This window comes from Hyla sarda, chromosome 1 (genome assembly GCF_029499605.1).
Source record: "Hyla sarda isolate aHylSar1 chromosome 1, aHylSar1.hap1, whole genome shotgun sequence".
Classification (NCBI taxonomy): domain Eukaryota; kingdom Metazoa; phylum Chordata; class Amphibia; order Anura; family Hylidae; genus Hyla; species Hyla sarda.
In genome coordinates, this window is record NC_079189.1 from 213,010,314 (window position 1) to 213,033,622 (window position 23,309).

A 23,309-nucleotide genomic window follows, 5' to 3' on the forward strand; every position below is an offset into this window, starting at 1 on the left:
GGTTCCACGACAGTCTCGGCTGTGGCACGTCACACTTCCCTTTTTTTTTTTTTTTTTTGGAGTGTGTGAATTGTTACATGCTTGCCTGACAGTCTGGGTGGGCATCTTCTCGCGTGTCTTCTGTTACCTCCCCTTGTCACTTCGGCTGGGTTGACTTCTCGCTGGGTCCCCTCTGTCTTCCTCTCGGTGACTTGTTGTTCTGGGATGTTACTCAATCTGTCATGTAGTCTGTTCTTGCCTTTGGGATCCCCTACTTGATTTGCCTTTTCTATCCTTTAGTCTCTTGCGTATGCGAGTGCTGGGTGGTATGGAGGCCCCATATTTGTTCAGAACCCTCTCCCTTGGTATTCTGCCTTTTCAGGTCCTCCTTGCCGTGGGCTCTCTTTCAGGTGGCCTTTCCATGCCTCGATTTTGGGGGTGCTTTTACTGAAGCTTCCGCCATTCCAGTGAATCTTGTATCTGCCCTTGGCGGGGTTCCAGCCCTACTCAGCCTTCTCTGCGCCATGCCTTGCTCGTCAACCGGAGTGTTTTGCTCCGGCTTGAGGTTCTCCGCCTCTCCTGGAGTCCAAAACCCTCTGTTTCTCTGGGCGGCTGCTCCGGTGTTCGGGATGGTTCGGTTTCTCCCTGGCGACCTGCTTGCATTTCTCCTCCCTCTGGAGTGAAAGGGGCCCGAAGCATAGGGCCTCTGGGTTGAGGACCTGCCGGTCGCCCGGGTTGCCCAGTTTGGCCGATTTGGGCACCTTGGCCCGGCATAGTTCACTTGGTCAATTGCTCTTCTCCGCCTTCTTTACTATGCAGCATACTCTTTTGGATTCTCTCTTCCACCCAGTTTTTCGCAGGTGGCCTTGGGGCTGTGGGTGTTAGTTTGGCCTCTCAGTTCGGGTGGTCAATGCTTGCTCCTTGCCCTAGCCTTCTTCCTGTCTGTTTTCCTTGTGTGCTTGGACCCAGACATGAGTCTTTCTTTTTTTTGTCCCCTTCTGGCGACTCTGGTTTCCACCTTCTGAGTCTTGTCGTCTTGCTGGCCTTGCTCAGCTGCCTTTTGCTTGTCGCTCTCCCTCCTCAGCCTCTGTCTTTCAGATGCGACTGGCTTCCTGACAGGACTTTCCTTTGAGCCTCTCCGATATGTTCTCTTCCCATTGTTGGCCAGGCCTATGTGGTCCTGCATCTTCTGTCTTGTCTTTCGGGGGTGTTTTCCTCTCTTCTGCCAGGGCAGGTTCGATCCGGTAGGCCTCCAGGACATTTGTTTCTTGCTGTTTTTGGTCGGCTATCGGACCCCAGTCTCCGCACAATTCCTTCCTTTTGGGTCCTAGCTCCTTAATTTTTTGTAGGGGCTTCCGAATGACTTCCGGATTCCGGTTTCCTCTGGGCATCGTCCACTTTCTTCTGGGAAGGGATAGGGCTCAGTTTCTGGTCTGACCCTTACTTCTCTGACAGTTGTTTTTCCCACCCCTGGGACTGCTTTGGGATGTCCCATGGTCTCCTGTGTTCCCCAATGTGGCGACCGAGAAAAGGAGATTATTTTTTTTTTGTACTCCCTGTAAAATCTCTTTCTTGTAGCCTTCATTGGGGAACGCAGAACCCACCCATTTATAGTTACCTGGTCAGGTTGTTTGTTGCCTGTTGTTACTTTCGGTGTCCTTTGGACGTATCTCCCTTGTTGTTTTGGCTTCTCCTACTGCTTTGTGACATAACTGATTTAGCTCTGTGCCTGCGGGCGGGCATATCCTGCTGGGAGGAGCGGACTTTTTTTTTTTGCCTAGTGTCAGCCTCCTAGTGGACAGCAGCAGAATACCCATGGTCTCCTGTATTCCCCAATGAAGGCTACAAGAAAGAGATTTATCTACTTTTTTTCCTCCCTGTAAATGTTTGTAGACTGCTTAGAGGTTAGGTTAGTTTTCATTTACTATCTATTTCATTTCTAGGTATTGTAGTAGAAGATTGTCTGCTTCTGCTTCAGAATCTACTGAAGTATAACAACTCCAATCAGAACTTCTTTAAAGAGGGCTCCTACATCCAACGAATGAAGCCATGGTTTGAAGTGGGTGATGACAACTCTGGTTGGTCTGCACAGAAAGTAACAAATCTACACTTGATGCTACAGGTATACGTCCTCTGTTTTAACACAAGTAAAAATAACCCCTTTCTGCAAATAAACATTTTTTCATAAGCGTGAAGCAATTCCCACATTCTGTCATATACAGTATGTAGGTCAGTGCATGCTGTCAACCACAGTTTTTGTGGTTCTGTGATCAGCAGCCCTAGGGCAACCCTCATTGACTAAAGCAATCTGACCACTTGGGCCGTCTTCTAATGCCAACCCATAACTCAGTAAAGGTTCTCTTGGGCTGTCTATGGTTAAGGTCTATTACAATAAACATGTTTTTTATATAGTTTATAACAGCTGTGTTGTGTTATTGATGACTAGGATATGCCATCACTTTATGAGAGGGGGTGCCTCTGGAAACCCCAACAATACTGAGAATGAAGGGCCCACTGCTCTTATCTACTGTCTGCACAGCAGCACTACCAGCAAACCCTGCTCAGTGCAACAGTGAAAAAACAGTGCAGATGATACGCCATTAAATCATGGCTACAGAGGTCGGACCACACAGTCATACGATGATGTCATATACACCATAATTTCTTTAAGTTGGGAATAGACTTTTTTAAAAGTTATAGCCAATGGAATGCAGAAGGAAATAAATATAATGTCTGTATAGCTGAGCTCTTGTACATTCAGCAGTATGTTTTCTATACACATCTAGTAATCCAGAGTGTTTATAATCTGGCACATGTCAGTTTTAATGTGTATTGTAACTGTACCCCACAGCACCTATTTCAAGTGGTGGGAGTGGGACTCTTTTATTTTTGGTAGGAAATGTGAGCTAAATCAGAAACATAGAATTAACAGATGAGAACGATTTGGCCCATCTAGTCTGCCCAATATCCTGAATACTATGAATAGTCCCTGGCCCTATCTTATATGAAGGATAGCCTTAAGCTTATCCTATGCATGCTTAAACTCCATCACTGTATTTGCAGCGACCACTTCTGCAGGATAATTATTCCATGTATCCACTACTCTCTCAGTAAAGTTATAATTCCTAATATTACTACAAAAACCTAATTTAAAACTATGTCCTCTGAGCTAAGTCCATGGTGGTACCTGTAGTGAATAACCAAACCACATATTTTTCTAACACGTAATAGATTTGGGGAATTATCAAGCTTTCAAATTTTTGACCTGTAATTGATATTTTCCTGTTTGCAGCTTGTAAGGGTTCTGGTATCTCCAGGGAATCCTCCAGGGGCCACTAGCAGTTGCCAGAAGTTCATGTACCAGTGTGGTTTACTGCAACAGCTCTGCATCATCTTGATGGCGACCGGCGTCCCTGCAGACATTTTAACAGAAGTAAGTACCTTCATACCCACACACACAGACTGGTAATCTGATTTAAAAAGACACTTGTTGTTTGTACAATATAATTGTGCTTTCTAGGGTCTTAAAACACTTACCATTGTGAGATTAGAAGTATGACCTCTACAGAACACACACAGCCAATTCTGTGACATTTGTAACCTGTGACTTTTACCTATGACTAAAAACCAGCTCCCCTGTTCATCCTGACTGCAAAATGTGGAGCCTTGTTACCCCCTTTGGTGTGATAAATAGATTCCAGGATGAACAGAAAAAAAATGGGGAATCGGCAGAGCGCTACTGCTTGCAAGGAAAGATCTTGGAATGCCACAGATGCACGGGACTGTTTATTACAATAAAACATACTGGACAACGCGTTTCGGCGCTGGCACATGCCTTCCTCAGGTACTCAGTAAAATAAGCCTGCAGTGTCCTGAAGTGTTTCCCGTGCGTTGTTGGCTTCCTCATTGTGGACCTGGGGAAGGTGCGTGCCAGTGCCGAAACGCGTTGTCCAGTATATTTTATTCTAGTAAACCGTCCTGTGCATCTGTGGCATTCCAAATTCTTTCCTTGCACTCTACAGATTCCCCATTTTTTTTTCTGTTCATCCTGGTTCCATATTCCGTACCCTTGGGGATACGACGAGGGGTTATTGAGCTGCAAACTGCATATACCGGCTCCACCCTAAGCCTATTGTAGTGTTGTGCCTGCTCTGTTGCACAACTCCAACAGTGCCCCATTTTTGGTTCTTTTTACCCTGTGATAAATAGGTTGTAAGTGTTACTAATGGGACCTTTTTTATAAAGTATTTTATATTCAAATGTTATACAACTTTAGTGATTGTTACATTTTTTTTTTCTTTTTCATTTTGCTGTCAGTGCAAATATTTTTTTACATCCAGAGGCTGAGAAGTGTACAGACCTATTATGTCTCCCAGCTGCTGGTTTGCTACACAGTCTGAACAGTCGTCTGTTAGTTAAGCAGCCTGAGCTTTGGTTTCCATAATATGCAGATATGATAAACTGTATTGATGATTCATTACATATGTTGTGAGATCATTTTTCTTTGCTGACTTTATACATTTACACTGAGGATTTTCTTTTACTCTTGCGTCCTAAGACCATAAACACAGTCTCCGAGGTCATCAGAGGCAGCCAGGTGAATCAGGACTATTTTGCTTCCGTAAATGCTCCATCAAATCCTCCTAGGTAAGCTTTAAAACTTACATTATGGTCAGTGTTCCTGCTTCGTAGCTGAACTGAGGCTGATCTGAGGCACGTGACGAAGTGACTCTCAAAAAATTGCATACCGGCAGAGAATGGGGTGGCAAAAACAAACAAACAGTTTGACACAAGCACTCTGTTTTTTCCTGTTGGAAGTGCTGCAATGACATCCTTGTACATCCTTGAGCATGTGGTACTGCAGCCCCTCACAGGCCCAAATGTAAACAGGTTTTCTTATTCTTCATTATCATCATTATTATTATTAAAATATATATATATATATATATATGTATATATATATATATATATATGTATATAAATATATATATATGGAATGGGAAGGCAAGAAATTGTACAAAGGTTTTTGATCAGGACACCCTTGGCTATTTATTTAACCACTTAAGGAACAAAGCCCATTTTGACCTTAAAGGGGTACTCCGTTGGAAAACTTTTTATTTTATTTTTTTATAAACTGGTGCCAGAAAGTTAAACAGATTTGTAAATTACTTCTATTAAAAAATCTTTATCCTTCCAGTACTTTTTAGCAGCTGTAAGCTACAGAGGAAATTGTTTGCTTTTTTAATTTCTTTTTTGTCTTGTCTACAGTGCTCTCTGCTGACACCTGATGCCCGTATCAGGAACTGTCCAGAGCAGGAGAAAATCCTCATAGCAAACCTATGCTACCCTGGACAGTTCCTGACATGGACAGAGGTGTCAGCAGAGAGCAATGTGGACAAGACAAAAAATAAATTAAAAAAGCTAAGAATTTCCTCTGTAGCATACAGCTCCTAAAAAGTACTGAAAGGATAAAGATTTTTTAATAGAAGAAATGTACAAATCTGTCATTTAAAAAATAAAGTTTGCCACCGTTTTTGCGTTTTTAGTTTTTTCCTCCTCTCCTTTTAAAATCCATAACTCTTTCATTTTACCATAAGATTTACCATGAAACCAAAATATTAATATTTGTGGGCAGAAATTTTATATGAAAACTGCAATTTAGTAACTTTTGGGTGTTTGGTTTTTTCACGCAGTGCACTTTATGGTAAAAAAGTGCTTTATTCTGTAGGTCATTATGATTAAAATGATACTCAATTCATATAGTTTCTCTATTATTGTTGTACTTTTAGAAAATGCAAACTTTGTTTTAACAAAATTCATCTGCATTAAATTGTCCTTTTTATGATCCATATAACTTTTTTATCTTTCCATATGAGGGCTCATCTTTTGTGCTATGATCTGTAGTTTTCATCTGTACCATTTTTGCTTTTAATTGACTTTTTGATCGATTTTTATAATTTTTTTCTGATATATTATGTGATTAAAAATCTGTGTTTTTGGTGTTTGATATTTTTTTTACATTTACACCGTTCACCGTGCGGGATCATAAACATTATATTTTAATAGTTTGGATATTTATGCATTAAACAATATCAAATATGTTAACTTGCTAAGCCAGTGAATCTGCGATTGGCGGTAGGAGGCAGGTAAGGGGACCCTTCTCCACCGTTTTAGCTCATGGAACCCTTGCGATCGTGTTGAGGGAGTTCTGTGAGCCCCTCTGAGTAACCGGAGATTTTTAGTTTCCCTCTTTTTTTCTTTTTCTTTTTTTGATGACCGGCAGCGGTGTTTAACAGTGAGTGCCTGGCTACTGTTTGAGCTTGCTTCAAAGCCACTTAAAGGAGAACTCCAGAATATAAAAATTGTCCCCCATACTGCGAACAGTAAAAAAAATAAAGATGTACATACCTTCCTTCGCTCCTCTGGTAACCGGCTCTGGTCTCCGCCGTGATCCTCTTCCTGGTTGCCGGTGGTCATACTGCACTCAGCCAATCACCGGCCGCAGTGAAGTCCCGACTCGGCCGGCAATAGGCTGAGCGGCAGTGTGACGGTTTTGGCCCCGGCAGCAGGTGCCGGTGTAGTGAAGAATTTTGTGTCCTGAAGCGTTCTCACGCTGCCGCTCAGCCTATCGCCAGCCGAGTCGGGCTTTGCTGCGGCTGGTGATTGGCTGAGCGCAGTATGATTCTCCGACCACCGGCAACCAGAAAGAGGATCGCCGGCAGTATGGGGGACAATTTTTATATTCTGGAGTTCTCCTTTAAGGACTCGGCGTACAGGTACACCCTTGGTCATTTAGTACTGGGATGCAAAGGTGTACCTGTACGTCTTTCATCTTTAACAGGTTAAAGGGGTTATACAGTGATGGAAAAACAAAGCTAATTTCCAAAACCAATGCCACTTCTGTTCTCAGACTGTGTGTTTTTGCAGCTCAGTTCCATTGAAGTGAAAGGAGCAAAGCAGTAATACCACACACAACCTGAGAACAGGTTTGGAGCTGTTTTTGGAAGTATCAATCTCTGGATACCCCCTTTAATGATGATGCAATCTTATTTTTTGAGGTCCACTTTAACATTATTAAACATACCTTATTGACGTGCATCACGGTGTAAGGAGATACGTTTTTCTGTTATGCTTATGAGTATCCGTGTTATTTAAACCCCCTTTCCACTTCTTATTTTGACAATAACAGCTCTGACATAGACTCTCTTTTTATGAAAAGAACAATGGAGGAGATTTATCAAAACCCGTGCTGAGGAAAAGTTGACCAGTTGCCCATAGCAACCAATCAGATCGTTTCTTTTATTTTTCAGAGGCCTTGTTTTGTTAAAAATGAAAGAAGCAATCTGATTGGTTGCTATGGGCAACTGGTCAACTTTTCCTCTCCACTGATTTTGATAAATTTCCCCCAATGTGGCAGATGCACCATTATTATGTAAACGTAGGAGAATTTCCAGTGTCCATGTTAAACCTTGCTTTTATCTGTTTAACTGATGAATGTTGGGTGGAAGGTGTCTATTTTCCCTGTACGTGCACAAGTCCAGTGTTCCCATCACTACAGCAGCACAAAGGCAATATCTTCTAGTAATCACAGTGGAGAGGAAATTGTAATATTGTTTGTTTTCTGTTTTTACATACTTATAAATTCATTTTTTTCTTCCTCATGTTTCCCTGAAGGCCTGCCATTGTAGTGCTTTTAATGTCCATGGTGAATGAAAGGCAGCCCTTTGTCCTGAGATGTGCCGTTCTTTATTGTTTCCAGTGCTTCCTTTACAAGAACCAGAAGGGTCAAGGAGAAATTGTAGCAACTCTTCTCCCTTCAACTATTGATGGTACTGCCTCTTATTTCTTCACAGCTTCTGAATAAGGCTGGGTTCACATTACATTTTCAGCAATATGGGACCGTATACGGCTGGGGGGGGGGAGCGAAAACGGGGCGTTCCTGTATCCCAGCTGTATTCGGCCCGTATGTAATTCATTTCAATGAGCCAACCAGAGTGAAACGCTGACTCGGGTCGGCTCATTTTTGCCCGGTATACGGTTTTCTGACCGGACCTAACTGCTATGTTTTTGAGATTAGCATTAGCCATGTAGATCAGACCCAACCAGTTAAACGTTTGTCATCTGTCCACTCTGAACAGATAATAGCCTGAAGTCCATGCTTATAATAATAATTCCTTTTATATAGCGCCAACATATTCCGCCACACTGTACAGCCTGTACTTTCCATATGGAAACCCACACAAACACTTGAAGAACTTGCAAACTCCATGCAGATGTTGTCCCCTTATAAATCTCCAAGACGTTAGGTCAGCTTTGTCCAATTCTCTCTATATAAAACAAGATCTGCGACATGTATTAGAATTATTTGGCAATAAGTAGTATGTTTCTTTTCTGGCTTTCATTTCTGCAGTTATAAAGCATAAAGATGAAATCCTTGCTGATGTAACTGTGATACACAACTTATTGGGGATTATGGTTATTGCATTATTATAGTGTTAGCTGCACCAAAGAGAGGGACTGGTACAACGAACAAATGATTGCGTATTAATATCTGTTTCTTCTTACAGCTACTTCCTTGTCTGCTGGACAGCTACTCTGTGGAGGTCTCTTTTCTACAGATTCCCTCTCAAACTGGTGTGCCGCAGTCGCACTGGCTCACGCATTGTTAGAGAATGCTACCCAAAAAGAACAACTGCTCAGGGTCCAGCTTGCTACGAGTATTGGAAATCCACCTGTGTCTTTGCTACAACAATGTACCAACATCTTGGCACAGGTATGAGAATTTACTTGGCTTCTGAAATATGCCAAAGAATTGCACCTTACAAACCTTGATAAATCCTACTTTCTCCACAGTCTTTTCAGTGCTTCCTCGGAATGAAGCGTGAACATTTATCTAAAATAGATCTATTTGGGAAAATTTGGGCGGGTTAGAAATTTTTATGCCTAGATTTACAAGGTTTATTTCTATGTTAGTGCTAGGGTTTACATTTTATTAGAAAATAAGAGGATTCTTTTTTTACCCACAATCATCACCACTCTTATCATGGTACTGTGTCTGGTATTGCATCTCACCCTGAATGAGAATGAGTTGCTGTATCAGCAATATTAATTCTGTTTCTGGAGGAAAAAAATCTGACTCTTTATTCTTTGACCTCTTAAATGCTGTGATAAATTGTGATTGTGGCATTTAGAGGGCTGTCTGACAGGTGCTGCCATCACAGGGTGCCAGTCGACTACCATGGCGATTGGAGGCATCTGTGTCTGCTATGTTGAATGGAATTTATTAAATATTTATCATTTAAAAAAATGAATAGATTGTTTTCTTTTACTAGTTTAAAATATATATAGATCAGGTAGCGTTGTAAAAAAAAAAATAAAAAAAAATGTTTTTCAATTTCACGGGAGATTCAGCCATCCCATCATTACCACCACATTGGGATGAACCCCATTAACTTTTAGGGTCCTTCGGTTTTCCAGCCTGAAGTCCAGCATTATACCAGAACTTATACTGCTAACTGCTTTATTATTTTGTTTAGCATTTTTGATAAAAGCTGAGTTGGAGGCTTCCAACAGAATCTCCAATGCAATGCACTCAGCCTAAGTTGTAATTCAGTATTTACAGCCAGAGTCCCCTGCAGTCCTTCTGTGCCCAGTTCAGTTAACTTTAAGGTGGCACTGAGGACCCTTTGTTCTCTACACAATCACATTCATGATTATTTATTACTATTCCAAAAATACAATCCCTTTGACCTGTATCCATGCCATATATTATTTCATATTGTAACTTGCCTGACACTGACATATTTGATATAAAGAATAGTGTGTACGTGACAAGTCAGGGTGGGTGACTGTTATTGTGTGATTTGTGATGAATTTATCAGTACAATAATAATTTTATTCCAGTACCTGCTTTGAAGAGATTAAATGTATGATGTATAATTTGCAGGGGGATAAGATCGACAGACGGGTATGTATATGTTGGCATTGCTTGCTGACACTGCAGGGCTTCTTTTTCTTGCTTTTTCAGTATGGGTTTTTTTTTTTTTTTCATTTAACCCTTTAAGTAACTGCTCTGCAGTGACTCTTACTCACATGGTCTCTCCTCTGCTGTGGTATTCCCATTACAGGGCTCTGGGCTTATCACTGGTGCTTACAGGAAGCAGCATGACTACTCCATGATTCTAGAGTCCATGTCTTCTTAACTGGAGAGATGAACTAGACGCTCAATTCCTTATTTAAAGATGCATTCTGAATCGCCATATAGTCAATTATAAAGGTTTATTTATTCTATTGTTTAGAGTACTGTTCCACAGTTCTGGGTTGGATGGTACAGTTGCATCTTTAAAGGAGCAAACACAATCTTTTATAAGTGCCCTTCACACCTTTCTTTTTACTTGAAGATACATTTTGTTTCTAAATCTATCTTTTCTATCTTATTAATGTACCCCCACACAGACCTTTGCTTCAATTTGTCAAACCTTGTTTAAAGGGTGCTCTGCTAGTGGCATCAATTGATTCTTACTACCCAAGATTATGCCATGCCATCTAAATGATTTTCCGCAGGCATAGCTCTCTAAGATTAATACATTTAAAGGGTTTTTCTGGGACTCTTTATAGATAACCTTACCTCAGAGTAGGCCATCAATACCTGATCGGCAGGGTGCTGACACCATCACCCTGTTTATCGGCTGTTCGGCAGAGTTGTGGTGTCGGCATCTACACAGTGAACCGGACCAGGAGCAGATAGCTCCGTTATTGTGATGTGGTTCTGCTGGGTTACTGCAGCCCTGCTATTGTCCAGTGGGAACTGTGCTGCATTAACCTGACTTCATCACTTTGAATGGAGCATCTGCTTCATTGTGTATATGCCAAAGCCATGGCTCTGCTGAACAGCTGATTGACAGGGATGCTGGGCACTAGAACTGCTCGGAAATGCACCATCCAGTTGCATTCAGCCAAAAGAATAAACACGAGTCTGGAGTCTGGAATTTCTGCAGTGGAACGTCTGTCGCAAATTTCATAGTGAATTTCATAGTAAATGGTGCAGCAGAGTCCCATTGAAATTCCAGCCAAAGCTCTGTGTGTCAGTCAACAGCATCACTTAGCCAGAGAGAGAGGCGTTGTGGGTCCGGAGCATAGCGAACTCTGTCAGTCATGCTGCTTTTGTAAAACCAATCATTGAATGCTGCACAGCCAAGATGGTCGCCATTGTAACTGTGTACAGAAAATAGATTTAAAAAATCTACATTAAGAAAATTTTAACTCATTAGAAAATGATATAGGACAGTATATGGTTATAAATAGTGAAAACAATGATAGGTATTACATTCCCTAGTGGACACTGAATGTTTCCCAGGTATTTATTCATATTGCTTGTGTGTGAATGCTTGCTGTGTAAATATTTCGTGACACCAAAACAAATAAATGTTAAAATGCCCCTGTCATTAAAAAAAACTTTTGGCTTGTCATAGAGACATGTCAAAAGATTTGATCAGTCAGGTTCTAGATGCGGAGACAATTGTTAAAATGAGCAAAGAGAAGCACTCAGCTGAACTGTTCTCTCCCTTTGTCACTTGTTGCTAATGGAGACAGCCTTTCTATAGAATGTGATGTGTCCTTTGCAGCAAGGAGAGAGGCCAGGAGAAAAAAACTCTGCTGCTCCTCGCTTATTCTAGTGATCACTGGGGACCCCGACTGATCAAAGCTTTTCACATGTCTCTCTTGGACATATCGAAAGTTTTTCAAATGACAGTGACACCTTAACTTTTTTTTTCCTTATTTCTGTAAGTTTCTACTATGTTTTATTGGTTGTTCCAAGAAAATAGCTATTTTGTTTTAATACACTTATAAAATTGACTTGAACTAACCTCATTATAATTGTTTTGCTATTGCATTATGGAGTTACCTAAGCAATTTTCTAACTTTGTTGCTGTCACTAGGACATGTCACTAAAAGTCTGTGCATGCTATAAATGGTCTTTTCCCCACTGTGCATATATATATATATATATATATATATATATATATATATATATACACACACACAGTCCTATAGGAAAAGCTGTCATGTAGGACCACACACTGGACTCCTATACATCAATCTGCTCAGCTCTTTCTGCTTGATAACCTGATGTCTGCAGATAGGACTGCATTTTCAACGTTACAGGGGCTTTTATCATTAAAGGGGTACTCCGTGGTAAAACTTTTTTTTTTTTTAAATCAACTGGTGGTAGAAAGTTAAACAGATTTGTAAATTACTTCTATTAAAAAAATCTTAATCCTTCCAGTACTTATTAGCTGCTTAGAATACTACAGAGGAATTTCTCTGCTGATATCTCTGTCCATTTTAAGAACTTTCCAGAGTGGGAGAAAATCCAAATGGCAAACATATGCTGCTCTGGACAGTTCCTAAAATGGACAGAGATGTCAGCAGAGAGCACTGTGCTCATGATTCAGCAGAGAGCTCTGTGTTCCAAAAAGAAAATAATTTACTCTGTAGTATTCAGCAGCTAATAAGTACTGGAAGGATTAAGATTTTTTAATAGACGTAATTTACAAATCTGTTTAACTTTCTGGCACCAGTTGATAAAAAAAAAGTTTTCCACCGGAGTACCCCTTTAAGTTTTAACACTGGATGGGTCTTTAATACCCACTCCAGATAGATCTATAATGGGACTGAACAGCTGTATGCGGCAGAATCTGGCTAAACATTAAAGAGGATTTGGCATACCCTGGCTCTTCATTCATTTAGTCAATCCGTAAGGGTGCCATTATCAGACCCCATTGATCCGCTATTGATTGCTTTTCCTGAGACAAGATTTATAAAGTGTACTATTAGTATTTTTTTATGTAAATTATATAGTTTTCAGTGTAAAGTGTATAGATAGAAGTAGGTTGATGGTCAGATGACCTGAACAATCAGATGAAGATGTTAAACACAGCCAATTTTGATCAACTAATGTGTATGGGCATCTCAACAACTATACAGTACTAAAAAACCTGCCGGAAGTGTCCAGTTACTTGTGAATCTCCTTGTTGTCATGTATCACATGAGAAATTGCTGATATGATCGTATAAGTGCTTGTTCATTGTTTCCCATTTCTGCAGGGTAGTAAGGTGCAGACCAGAGTTGGACTTTTAATGTTGCTGTGCACTTGGTTAACCAACTGTCCCATTGCTGTTACACATTTCCTACACAATGCATCTAATGTGCCTTTTGTATCCTTTTTATATTATGGGTTTAGAAAAGCTGTAAGAACAATGGAGCTAATTCGCAATACCATTATCATTTCTTTGCCAACATAATTGGCATACAAATGGCAAGAAAAAAGGAAACACTGAAGTTGTATTCTGTATTTAAAAATTTGGGAAGGGTGGGGGCACTTCTATATAAAATGGAATACTATTAAATGAGTAACTGACTGATCTCCAGTCACAGGGATGACTAGAGAAGCCTGGCCTGTGGCTGATGCCACTTCCAGCACTAGACCTCAGGAGACCGCTGTGACATGTGGAGCTCCGGGTAGCCTTGTTTTTGGCTTTGCAGGACCACACAGACTACTTGGGACAATGATGATGGGACAAAATGCTTTATGAGCGTGATCACTCTGCCTAGAGGAAAGTGTATATACATATATATCATGTTTTATTTATTTTCATAAGATTTGACTTCCTTAGTAGACATACTATAAAGCTTACAGGGCAGATATCAGAGAACCTTGGAGAAGAGGAGCAGCTTGTTCAGGGCCTGTGTGCCCTACTCCTGGGAATCTGCATTTACTATAATGATAACTCACTTGAGAACAATACCAAGTAAGTATTTCACTCTCCGAACAAGTGAAACACTGACAGGCCCCCCTTATTACAATGTGTGATTCACTGCAAAAGACTGTGCTGTTTTAAAGGGATCAAAGTTGTTTTGTCAGGAACTAGGCTACGATTTATCGGGGTAGTCCATCAGTCCTGAATTACAGATCTTTTCCTTTTTGCATCTAGAAAGATATCTGTATATCAGGCTCAGTGAATCGCCCTGATAAGTCTCGTTCCTGCTAAAGTTTAGAAAACTCTGCATTCTCTAAATCGGCACAGCCATTCAGAATGTAGGGTATATCCCTGTGCTTCGGGCAGCAAGAAACTAGTGACAGGTTCCCTTTAACACATAATCTCCCCATATATAATTATGCTGAATTCAGCTGGTTCAAATATGCTAATGTAAAGCTCCATTTAAAACCTTTTTTTTTATTTATTTTTTTGCAATCTTTAAGGCCTTTGTTTTCTGATCCTTAGGTGTTATAAGCAGCTATGGGGTATATAGCACCTTACTTCACAGAAAGGGTAATTTAGACAGCAGCGGTAACCATGAAACGTCATGGTAAAAATGGGACCCCCTTCACTACCCTTCCCTGCCCATTTTCATAATCCTCACTATCTAAGCTTTATGCAGTGGAAGTGGGCACTACAACAGCTTCTATTCTTGCTCTCCCAGTCTTCAGACCCGTGTTTGATCATAAAGGTTTTACCTAATGATATGTGTAAAAACATTACTCCACATGCTGTTGGTTACACTCACCAGGGACTCCATGTATGTTTCCTCCCAAAAAGACCGGTTCCTGATGTGCCAGTATCCTGATCCTCAGACCCCATTCGGAAGAGCAGTTTTATTACCTGGAGCACGCACCATTCCTAAACTACATTTCCTGGCAGCCTTTGCCCCCATGTCAAACTGTCATGTACCCTGCCTATTCCCTGCTCACAGCTGTGCCTGTGCTCTATCCCCTCTATCTCAGAGTGTTAAATCAGCAAGGGTCCTGATGCAGATGCTAGAGCAAGCCAGACCCCTTGTGGAGATGGGAATCACATTGCTATGTCTTGGGGGATAGGGACCAAGACAGACCACATTACCACACTTCTGGTAGGTGAGCTGTTACTGACACCCCAGAAACAGCGCAGCTGTGCTTATGACACTAAATGGTGGTCTGCATTATCTTGGCATTATAGATTAAATGACACGTTATTTTATTTATCTGGATCAAGGCAGAATTGGTGTGGTTTTAAGTCTGGCAACAAAAACAGATATGGTCCAGAAATTACCCGACCAGAGTCACTAGCTGAGTCCATCCGGATCATTGAAATAAATGGGATACAGCTGTGATACGGCAGCAGCCGGTTTTCAAATTCTTTTGCCAGATTCGGCTGTCATGCCCCAAACATGATGTGACTGCAGTCTTACAAAGTTAAAGGAGTTATACAGTATAAAAAAAAAAACATATTCCAAATCCGCAGATCTCCTCCTCGGGGCCCTGGCTCTCTACATGAATGCATTGTGTCAACCACGGCAAAAAACTGTGGCCGGCATGCACCCTTCATGCATCTCTATTGCGATCCGGAGATACCCGAACGCTGTATCTCTTGCTCTCCCATAGAGATGCATGGAGAGGACGTGTCGGCCACAGCTTCATGCTGTGGCCGACACACTGCATTCGTGCAAACAGGGCGACAGGCGGGTGTTCCACTGGTCGGATGCCTGACGATTTGACACTTATCCCCTATCCTGTGGAGAGAGGATACGTTTTTTTGATACTGGACTTCCTCTTTAAGGATGAAAAAAGACGAGTCTTTTTAGGTTAAACCTATAACCCTACTGTGTTGATCCAGAGAAAGGCTAAAACCTTATGAGACTGATGCCATTTGCCTTGTATCAGTGGGAAAAATTCCTTCCCAACTCCAAATATGATCTGTAATGTTATTAGTTTAGTGTTATCTGCAAATATAGAAATTCTTCTCTGTAATCCCTCTACAAGATCATTAATAAACATATTGAAAAGAAGTGTACCTAGTATTGACCCTTGCGGTATCCCACTTGTAACTGTCCCCCATTTGGAGTTTGTTGCATTGATACCCAATGCCAGTTAAAGGGGTTATCCAGGAAAAAACTTTTTATAAATCAACTGGCTCCAGAAAGTTAAACAGATTTGTAAATTACTTCTATTAAAAAATCTTAATCCTTTCAGTACTTATGAGCTTCTGAAGTTGAGTTGTTCTTTTCTGTCTAAGTGCTCTCTGATGACATGTGTCTCGGGAACCGCCCAGTTTAGAAGAAGTTTGCTATGGGGATTTTCTTCTATACTGCGAGGTTCCCGAGACACGTGTCATCAGAGAACACTTAGACAGAAAAGAACAACTCAACTTCAGAAGCTCATAAGTACTGAAAGGATTAAGATTTTTTAATAGACGTAATTTACAAATCTGTTTAACTTTCTGGAGCCAGTTGATATATATAAAAAAAAGTTTTTCCTGGATAACCCCTTTTAAGATGTGCTATAATTGTTAACCTTGGTGGCTTGGTTTTGTTTCTTCAGAGAGAAGTTAAAGCAATTGATAGAAAAGAGAATAGGAAAGGAGATCTTTACAGAAAAGCTGAGCTTCATCACAAAGCATGAATTTTATTCAAAGGCTGCGCAGAAACCTCAGCCAAACTTCTCCAGTCCTGACCACATGATGTTTGACCACGAGTTCACCAAGTTAGTTAAGGAATTAGAGGGTAAGACGCCTATCTGTATTGTGTTTTTTTTTCTAGGAGAGAGGGAACTGGCTAGGTCAGTGTTTCCCTACCAGGGTGCCTCCAGCTGTTGCAAAGCTACAACTTCCAGCATGCCCGGACAGCCTTTGGCTGTCCGGGCATGCTAGGAGTTGTAGTTTTGCAACAGCTGCAGGCACCCTGGTTGGGAAACACTGGGCTTTAGATCTCTATCTGCAGTGTAAGAGGGGAGGGAGGAGGAGGAGAAGCATGTAGTGTGAACTAGGACGTGTGGAGATAGTGACCATGATGGGGCAGCTCCAGTGTATGTGCAGCATTGCTTACAAGACGTAGTAATCTGCAATACAGGCCATTGAGGTTTGCGGAGAAATGTCTTCTAAATATTCTGCACATGAAGACCTATGTAGGTTGTGAAGTTTTAATTCTTCACTAGAGTTACATTTTAGTACATGCTCTTCCATATAGAGAACTGGCAGCAAAAACTAAGCTGTATGCACTATGGGGAAATATATCAAATCTTGTATAAGTGAAGCAGTTGTCCATAACAACCAATCATATTCCAACTCCTTTTTTATTATTATTATTTTTTTAAATAAAAAAAAGCCTCTAAAAATTAACTTTGGAATATGACAGGTTTCTATGGACAACTGCTTCACTGTTCCTCTGCACAGGTTTAATACATCTCCCCCTATATATGTAGGATGAGAGCAAAATGTAATCCGTGTGTGTATGAAAACTACATGCGTGAGAGACCAAATAAAAATAAATGAGTCTTTTCACAGATACTAATGTAGGGCACACAATATCAATGTACTCTTGACAACAGAGAACATATAAAAGATATCTGCCACGCTTTCAAACACAAATGATAAGAAAGTCCCATAAGAAGATGGTACAACAATAAATGTATGCTTCCATATGGATTATTCCAAATGACCCAGTGTTGTAATATCTGGTCGTGTCCCTATATGCCTATAATGTGTTTGTATATGCAGATTTATATGTGCTTATTACTATGTGTAGAAAATAATAGGATTCTGAACTAGTGTTGTGATGAAATAGCTGCAACATTTACTTCCACTTTTCTTTGCTCTAGTGGTCATTATCAAAGCTATCTACAAATCTAGTGAAGAAGACAAGAAAGAAGAAGAAGTGAAAAAGTCTCTGGAGCAGCATGACAATATCATATCTCACTACAAAAATGTTATCCGAGAGCAGGTAAAAAAAAAAGTAGTTACTAATATATATATATATATATATGTGTGTATATGTATATATATATTGCTATAAATCTCAACCTGTGTGTATGTGCTACCATAACTTCTAAATTCCTGGAGATGTTTTGATGAAACTTAGTACACATGTTAATTATATGTCAACTAAGAACATAAGAGTTAAATCAACCCTAACCGACCCCCTTATGCAAGGGTGGGGTTTTTTTTTTTGTCTAAAGTTCCATGCAAGGCTGTGGCACTTCCAGTACATCTCCTAAGTGTGTTACTCTTAGGCTGCAGGGATTGTCCAGTAGCTTTAAGCATTCTGCCACTGGACCAATGTGATGGTAAAATATGATTTAACTGTTCGGCAGGCAGGTGCTGAAAATAGTTAGTGCGGAGGCAGGGAGATGTGATGGGGTGGGCAGAGAAGAGAAACATTTTTGCGGGCTAAGAGAAGTGAGGGGGGTAGAGAACACATCAGTGTGGGGACTGAGAGAGGGCATGGAAGCGCTAGAGTTCTGGAAGGATGAACAGCACTGTTGCGACTTCAGTATACTGGGTAAGCTGGGTGTCCTGCAGTATGTGCACCACCCAGCTTTCCCAGATTCCTGAAGAGCTTCAATGTGGCTGCATTACCAAACAGATATTCTCTTTAGGAGACTCGAAAAGCTGTAGATTTTGAGCCCTCACTGTGTACTGAATGCCACCCTGCTTTCTCAGTATCCTAAAGAGCTCCAATATAGCTGCTTTACCAGACAAATATTGTCTTCAGTAGACTGAGAAAAAGCTGGGTGGAAAGCAGTACACAGTCTCCTGAAGAGATTTCCTGTCTAGTGAATCAGCCTTGTATACATCACTGTTGTCCGGGCAACAATAAAATGCTGCAGCAGTGTATCTTAGATCAATTAGAGCTTTTATTGGACATTAGTGATTATGTCCTATTGTTATTGTTGTAGTGGATGACTTAAAGGGGTACTCCACTGGCCAGCATTTGGAACAAGATAATGGCCTTCATTTATCACTAACATATATATATATTTTTATTTCCATAGCAAATTTCTATTACATTTTTTCCCCCCATATTCCTGAACATGATTTTTAAATGGTGCAAACTTTTGGAGCAATAGACAAGTGTAATATTAAAGGGGTACTCCACTGGCCAGCGTTCAGAACATTTAGTTTCAAACACTGTGTGCACGCCGCGGGGGTCGGCCACGGCCCTCGTGATGTCAGCCCCCACCCCCTCAATGTAAGTCTATGGGAGGGTGCGTGGCACCAGTCACGCCCCCTCCCATAGACTTACATTGAGAGGGCATGGCCTGATGGCACGAGGGAGCGTGACCGACCCCCACAGCGCGCACACAGCGTTCAAAACTAAATGTTCTGAATGCTGGCCAGTGGAGTACCCCTTTAATATTACACTTGTCTATTGCTCCAAAAGTTCCACCATCTGAAAATCATGTTCAGGAATATGGGGGGGAAACGTAATAGAAATTTGCTATGGAAATTAAAAAAAAAAATAAGTTAGTGATAAATGAAGGCCATTATCTTATATCTTTCTTTACCACATCTACTGGGAACAATAGTAGCAGCACTCCACCAGTGTGTATCCTAGGTCATTGTGCATCAGCTGACCTGGATTGTACAATCTATGCCATGCACTACTATCCCATCTCACTTATTATTGGTGCACCACAATCTTCCTGAAATTTTCACTAAATTAGTAGTTCTGGTCAAAAAACTTACAACAGTATATCTGGGCCATAATCTGCAAAGGCACTCTGTGGACCAATGCTTATCTATCTTCTATTTTTTATTTGATAGGACATGAAACTGGAAGAATTGCAACAAACAGTCTCTTCTTTACAAGCTAAAAATGAACAGTTTCAGACTACAATCTCCCAGCAGCTGGCCCAGATTCAGCAGCACAAAGATCAGTATAATCTTCTAAAAGTGCAACTAGGTAATATTCATATCTTCATATCTTTAAGTACTGTATTGGTATGGACTCTTCTGTAAGTGATAGAATCTGATTATTTTACTTATATCACTTAATATATACAAAGGCTTATAGAATCTTCCCTTTACCGCCCTATTTGTGAAGACGTTCTGTTAAATCTCAAATTGTATTCCTTGTTTGTTGTCTCTTATTTCCACCCTACATTTGTTCTTTTTGTCAGATCAGATCTCTTCACTAGGCTTCTTCTTTTTTTATATGTAGGCAAAGATAGCCAGCATCACAACGCACATAACAGCAATGCACAAATGAATGGCTTTCAGTCTGAAGAGGTCAGCCGGTTAAAAGAAGAAATAGAAGATTTGAAGAAACAGCATGAATTATTACAAGGAGAGCTATCTGAAAAGAATGCTCTTTTAGAAAAACTGGTAAGACTTTCCACAATATCAGATTTTTTGGGGGGCGAGCGTCTAGAACAGCACCTGTCATTTCAAAAGATTTTTAGCATGGGTGTGATATGGTGACCGTGAGCTCTGACTGTAGCTGTTGAGCCCTTAAAGGGGTACTGTGCCCCTAGACATCTTATCCCCTATCCAAAGGATAGGGGATAAGATGTCTGATCGCGGGGGTCCTGCCGCTGAGGACACCCACGATCTCCCTACTGCACCTGGTGTTCGTTTAGAGCATTGAGTGCAGCGTTGGAGGCTCGTGTTGCCACAGTCACACCCCCTCAATAGTCTATGGGAAGGGCGTGACCATGACATCACAAGCCTACGCCCTGCATCCCCAGTCATCTGGCACGGAGCAAAGTTTGCTCCGAGCATCAGATGTCTTCGGTGCCGCAGTCGAGATTGCGGGGGTCCCTCCTTTGGATAAGGGATAAGATGTCTAGGGGCGGAGTACCCCTTTAAGAGACTTCCCTCCATAGTGCACAGCTATTTTTCATTCTCACAATTTCAGGGGGAGCTAGGCTGTTTGCCAGCAGAACACACATGACTTATTTTCCCATAATTCTCTGGTTAATCACAGCACCCATTCCTCTATGCTATTCCATAAAATAATGCTGGTGAAAGTGCACTGGGCTGAATTGGCCTGCACTGTGCTGGTCTGATGATCTATACAGTACAGTAATATAGATTGCAAGGGGGGAATGGGGGGGGTTGCTGATGCAGAGCAAAGAAAGACTTTCACTAGGCCCTAGAGAGAAGGGGGCGGGAGTTGACAATGCAGTACTTTGGACATACAGTAGTAGTTACTCTTCAGTAGGCAGACTGGTTCGGCTTACGGGTATACAGTTTTAGATTGCGCAGTGTCTGACCACTAGCGCCCCCATTATCTCCTGTACGGGGCCCTGGCTCTCCCCCAGAGCACCACGTCATGACCCCCGCCCGAAGCGAGGACCGCCACGCCCCCTTCATATATCTCTATGGGAGAGTCGTTCGGCAATTTTCAGATCTCCCATAGAGATATATGGAGGGGGCATGGCGGGCCCCGCTTTGGGCTATTTCATGCATTGTGTATGCTTCTTTGAGGGAATGTGCCATGTATGGGACTGTCCACCATCATGGTTCCTTTTCTCCTTCATGTGGTTTCCTGACCATTTTTAAATGGGGAGATCTTGTTTCTTCAGAGGCAGAGGGGGAGGTGTCTCATCATATTGAACCTCCTGTCTAAGGGCAGCTGTGATCTAACTCAGTCAGCTCTTATAACCATAAGGGAAGCTGCATCAGATACACTGGAGGTTCTGTAGATGGCAAATACAGGTAGTCTTAGGAGCTTATCAGTTGATGGACTCTCCTACTATATCACTGCTCTTCTGGTCCTTTAGAAAATGAATAAATAATATCTTCAGTAGCACTCTATACATTGGAGGGGCATATGGGGGAATAGGGCTGGAACCTTGTGGAATAGAGGGATTTGACAATCGATGATGTAATTTTTCAGTTCACATGAAGTCCACCATATGAGAGAGTGACTTTACATAGGAAAGCTAGCTCTGTGACTTTACATAGGAAAGCTAGCTCTGGACTGGTGTTCAGATCATATGACCCAGATGCCTATAAAAATGTATGACTGCCCAGGAATAAGACACATGCTAGAATATTGCTGGTACCAGAGTTTTTCTTTAAGTTGCTTCTTATGTTCTTTTGTTGTTCCACAGAAGTACAGCCAAGCTGGGGGTCAGACAGAGCAATCCACTAGGGTCGCAGAGCAAGTCACAGAGCTTCAAAAGGTACTATTATTTTATCACAAGTACTTTAATTATGTGTTTATATTTTTTGCTTACCAGAAACACATGTACAAAACAATTAAATGCTTCTAATTCTGAACATGCTGGATAAGAGCCGTCATTTGCTTTCCCCTCAGTAGGTTCTGTTCCTCACACAGCCAGCTTCTCTGTATAATGTACTGTGTTTTAATGTGTGTAGTAAAATTTGCTTCCAGGATCTGCCTACTGCTTGCTTACTGTAACAGCACGCCCCCTGTATGTCAATCCCACCCCTCAGCCTGCTCTGCACACACAGTATTACCTTGACATTTCAGTGAATCAGTAAAACACTACTTCTCATTCGTGTCATAAGCTCTGAAAAATATCTCCTTCTAGCCCTATATCCCTCCTGCAGAAAGTAGGCTAAGACAGTCTTAGCTTAATGTCTATAGAAGGCTTAATGTCTTGCCACTTTTTATGTCATTATTTTTTTAATGTTTTTTCTTTAACATGGACAACAGGGATGAGAGTCTCCCTGTTCTCCTTTTTAGAGCAGGGCAAGCATTGTTGATCTCATACATTGTTTAAAACTAAGCTCACAGAGGAAAAGTGAGATAGGAGCACCCAGGCTCACGTTGTCACCAAAAAGCCAAAGGGTTACCTGGATGTTAGGTTTGCTCCCTCTTTCAGTAATACTGCTCATTGGAAAGTGTCTTATTGAGGTAGTGACCCTGCTTGTTTATCTGGCAGCAGAAGAGATGGAGATGAGTATGCCCCTTTTTTATATATTTTTTTTAGCCCTCCAGTTCCCCTTTTTAGCTCTCTGGGATTCCTTCTGACTTCCTTCTTAGTGTTTCACGGGGTAGCTCCAGGTCAGTGCTCCTGGCGTGGAGTCTGATATCCACTCTCCTTCCAAGGCTAGGGACAGGCCTAACATTTTCAGCCCCTTCCAACATGACTTTGTCTGCGGACCTTCCCAGGCTCTTTACTGACCGAAAGGAAGGGACTTCCTCTCCCTTCTGTCTCCCTCTTACCACTGTTCCTTATACTTGTGGCTGTCTGCACTAAAGCTGCTTTTTCCCCATTTCTGACCTGGCACGCTGCTCTGTTGATTGGTAGGCTTAGCCAAGTAAAGTACACCTTCTCTCCTTTTTCTCCCCTCCTGCAGTGCAGTTTTAGCTCCTTTGTGCGTCTTTTTTCTTTCTTTTGCTCCGCTCAGACTTTTTTGGCAGCCTATCAGGAGTGGTGGGAAGAACCCCATTTTGTTTGGGAGAACAATTGTTCCCACCTTTTCTTGTTCTTGGACTACTGTCAAAATCTTCCAATCGCCTTTCTGACCAGGCCTCTTCTCCCACGCCATCCTCCTGTGGCAGCAAGCGGTCCAGACTCACATGCTCACACCAGTCATCCA

General features: G+C 41.5%; 1 protein-coding gene across 6 annotated transcripts in view; it reads left to right on the forward strand.

Moving 5' to 3' along the window:
- USO1 (USO1 vesicle transport factor) overlaps positions 1 to 23,309 on the forward strand; it is a 182,426-nt gene that overhangs the window by 143,775 nt on the left and 15,342 nt on the right. For 4 of the 6 annotated variants that reach the window (XM_056568252.1, XM_056568242.1, XM_056568232.1 and 1 more), the window contains 13 exons: positions 1,923 to 2,101; positions 3,272 to 3,412; positions 4,538 to 4,626; positions 7,654 to 7,808; positions 8,547 to 8,752; positions 9,926 to 9,946; positions 13,086 to 13,196; positions 13,672 to 13,790; positions 16,337 to 16,518; positions 17,612 to 17,733; positions 19,557 to 19,695; positions 19,954 to 20,117; positions 21,851 to 21,922. In XM_056568252.1, the coding sequence (XP_056424227.1) occupies positions 1,923 to 2,101; positions 3,272 to 3,412; positions 4,538 to 4,626; positions 7,654 to 7,808; positions 8,547 to 8,752; positions 9,926 to 9,946; positions 13,086 to 13,196; positions 13,672 to 13,790; positions 16,337 to 16,518; positions 17,612 to 17,733; positions 19,557 to 19,695; positions 19,954 to 20,117; positions 21,851 to 21,922 (1,700 nt within the window). The remainder of the gene's footprint in view (positions 1 to 1,922; positions 2,102 to 3,271; positions 3,413 to 4,537; positions 4,627 to 7,653; positions 7,809 to 8,546; positions 8,753 to 9,925; positions 9,947 to 13,085; positions 13,197 to 13,671; positions 13,791 to 16,336; positions 16,519 to 17,611; positions 17,734 to 19,556; positions 19,696 to 19,953; positions 20,118 to 21,850; positions 21,923 to 23,309) is intronic. The other 2 variants (XM_056568257.1, XM_056568275.1) reach the window with 1 other exon arrangement.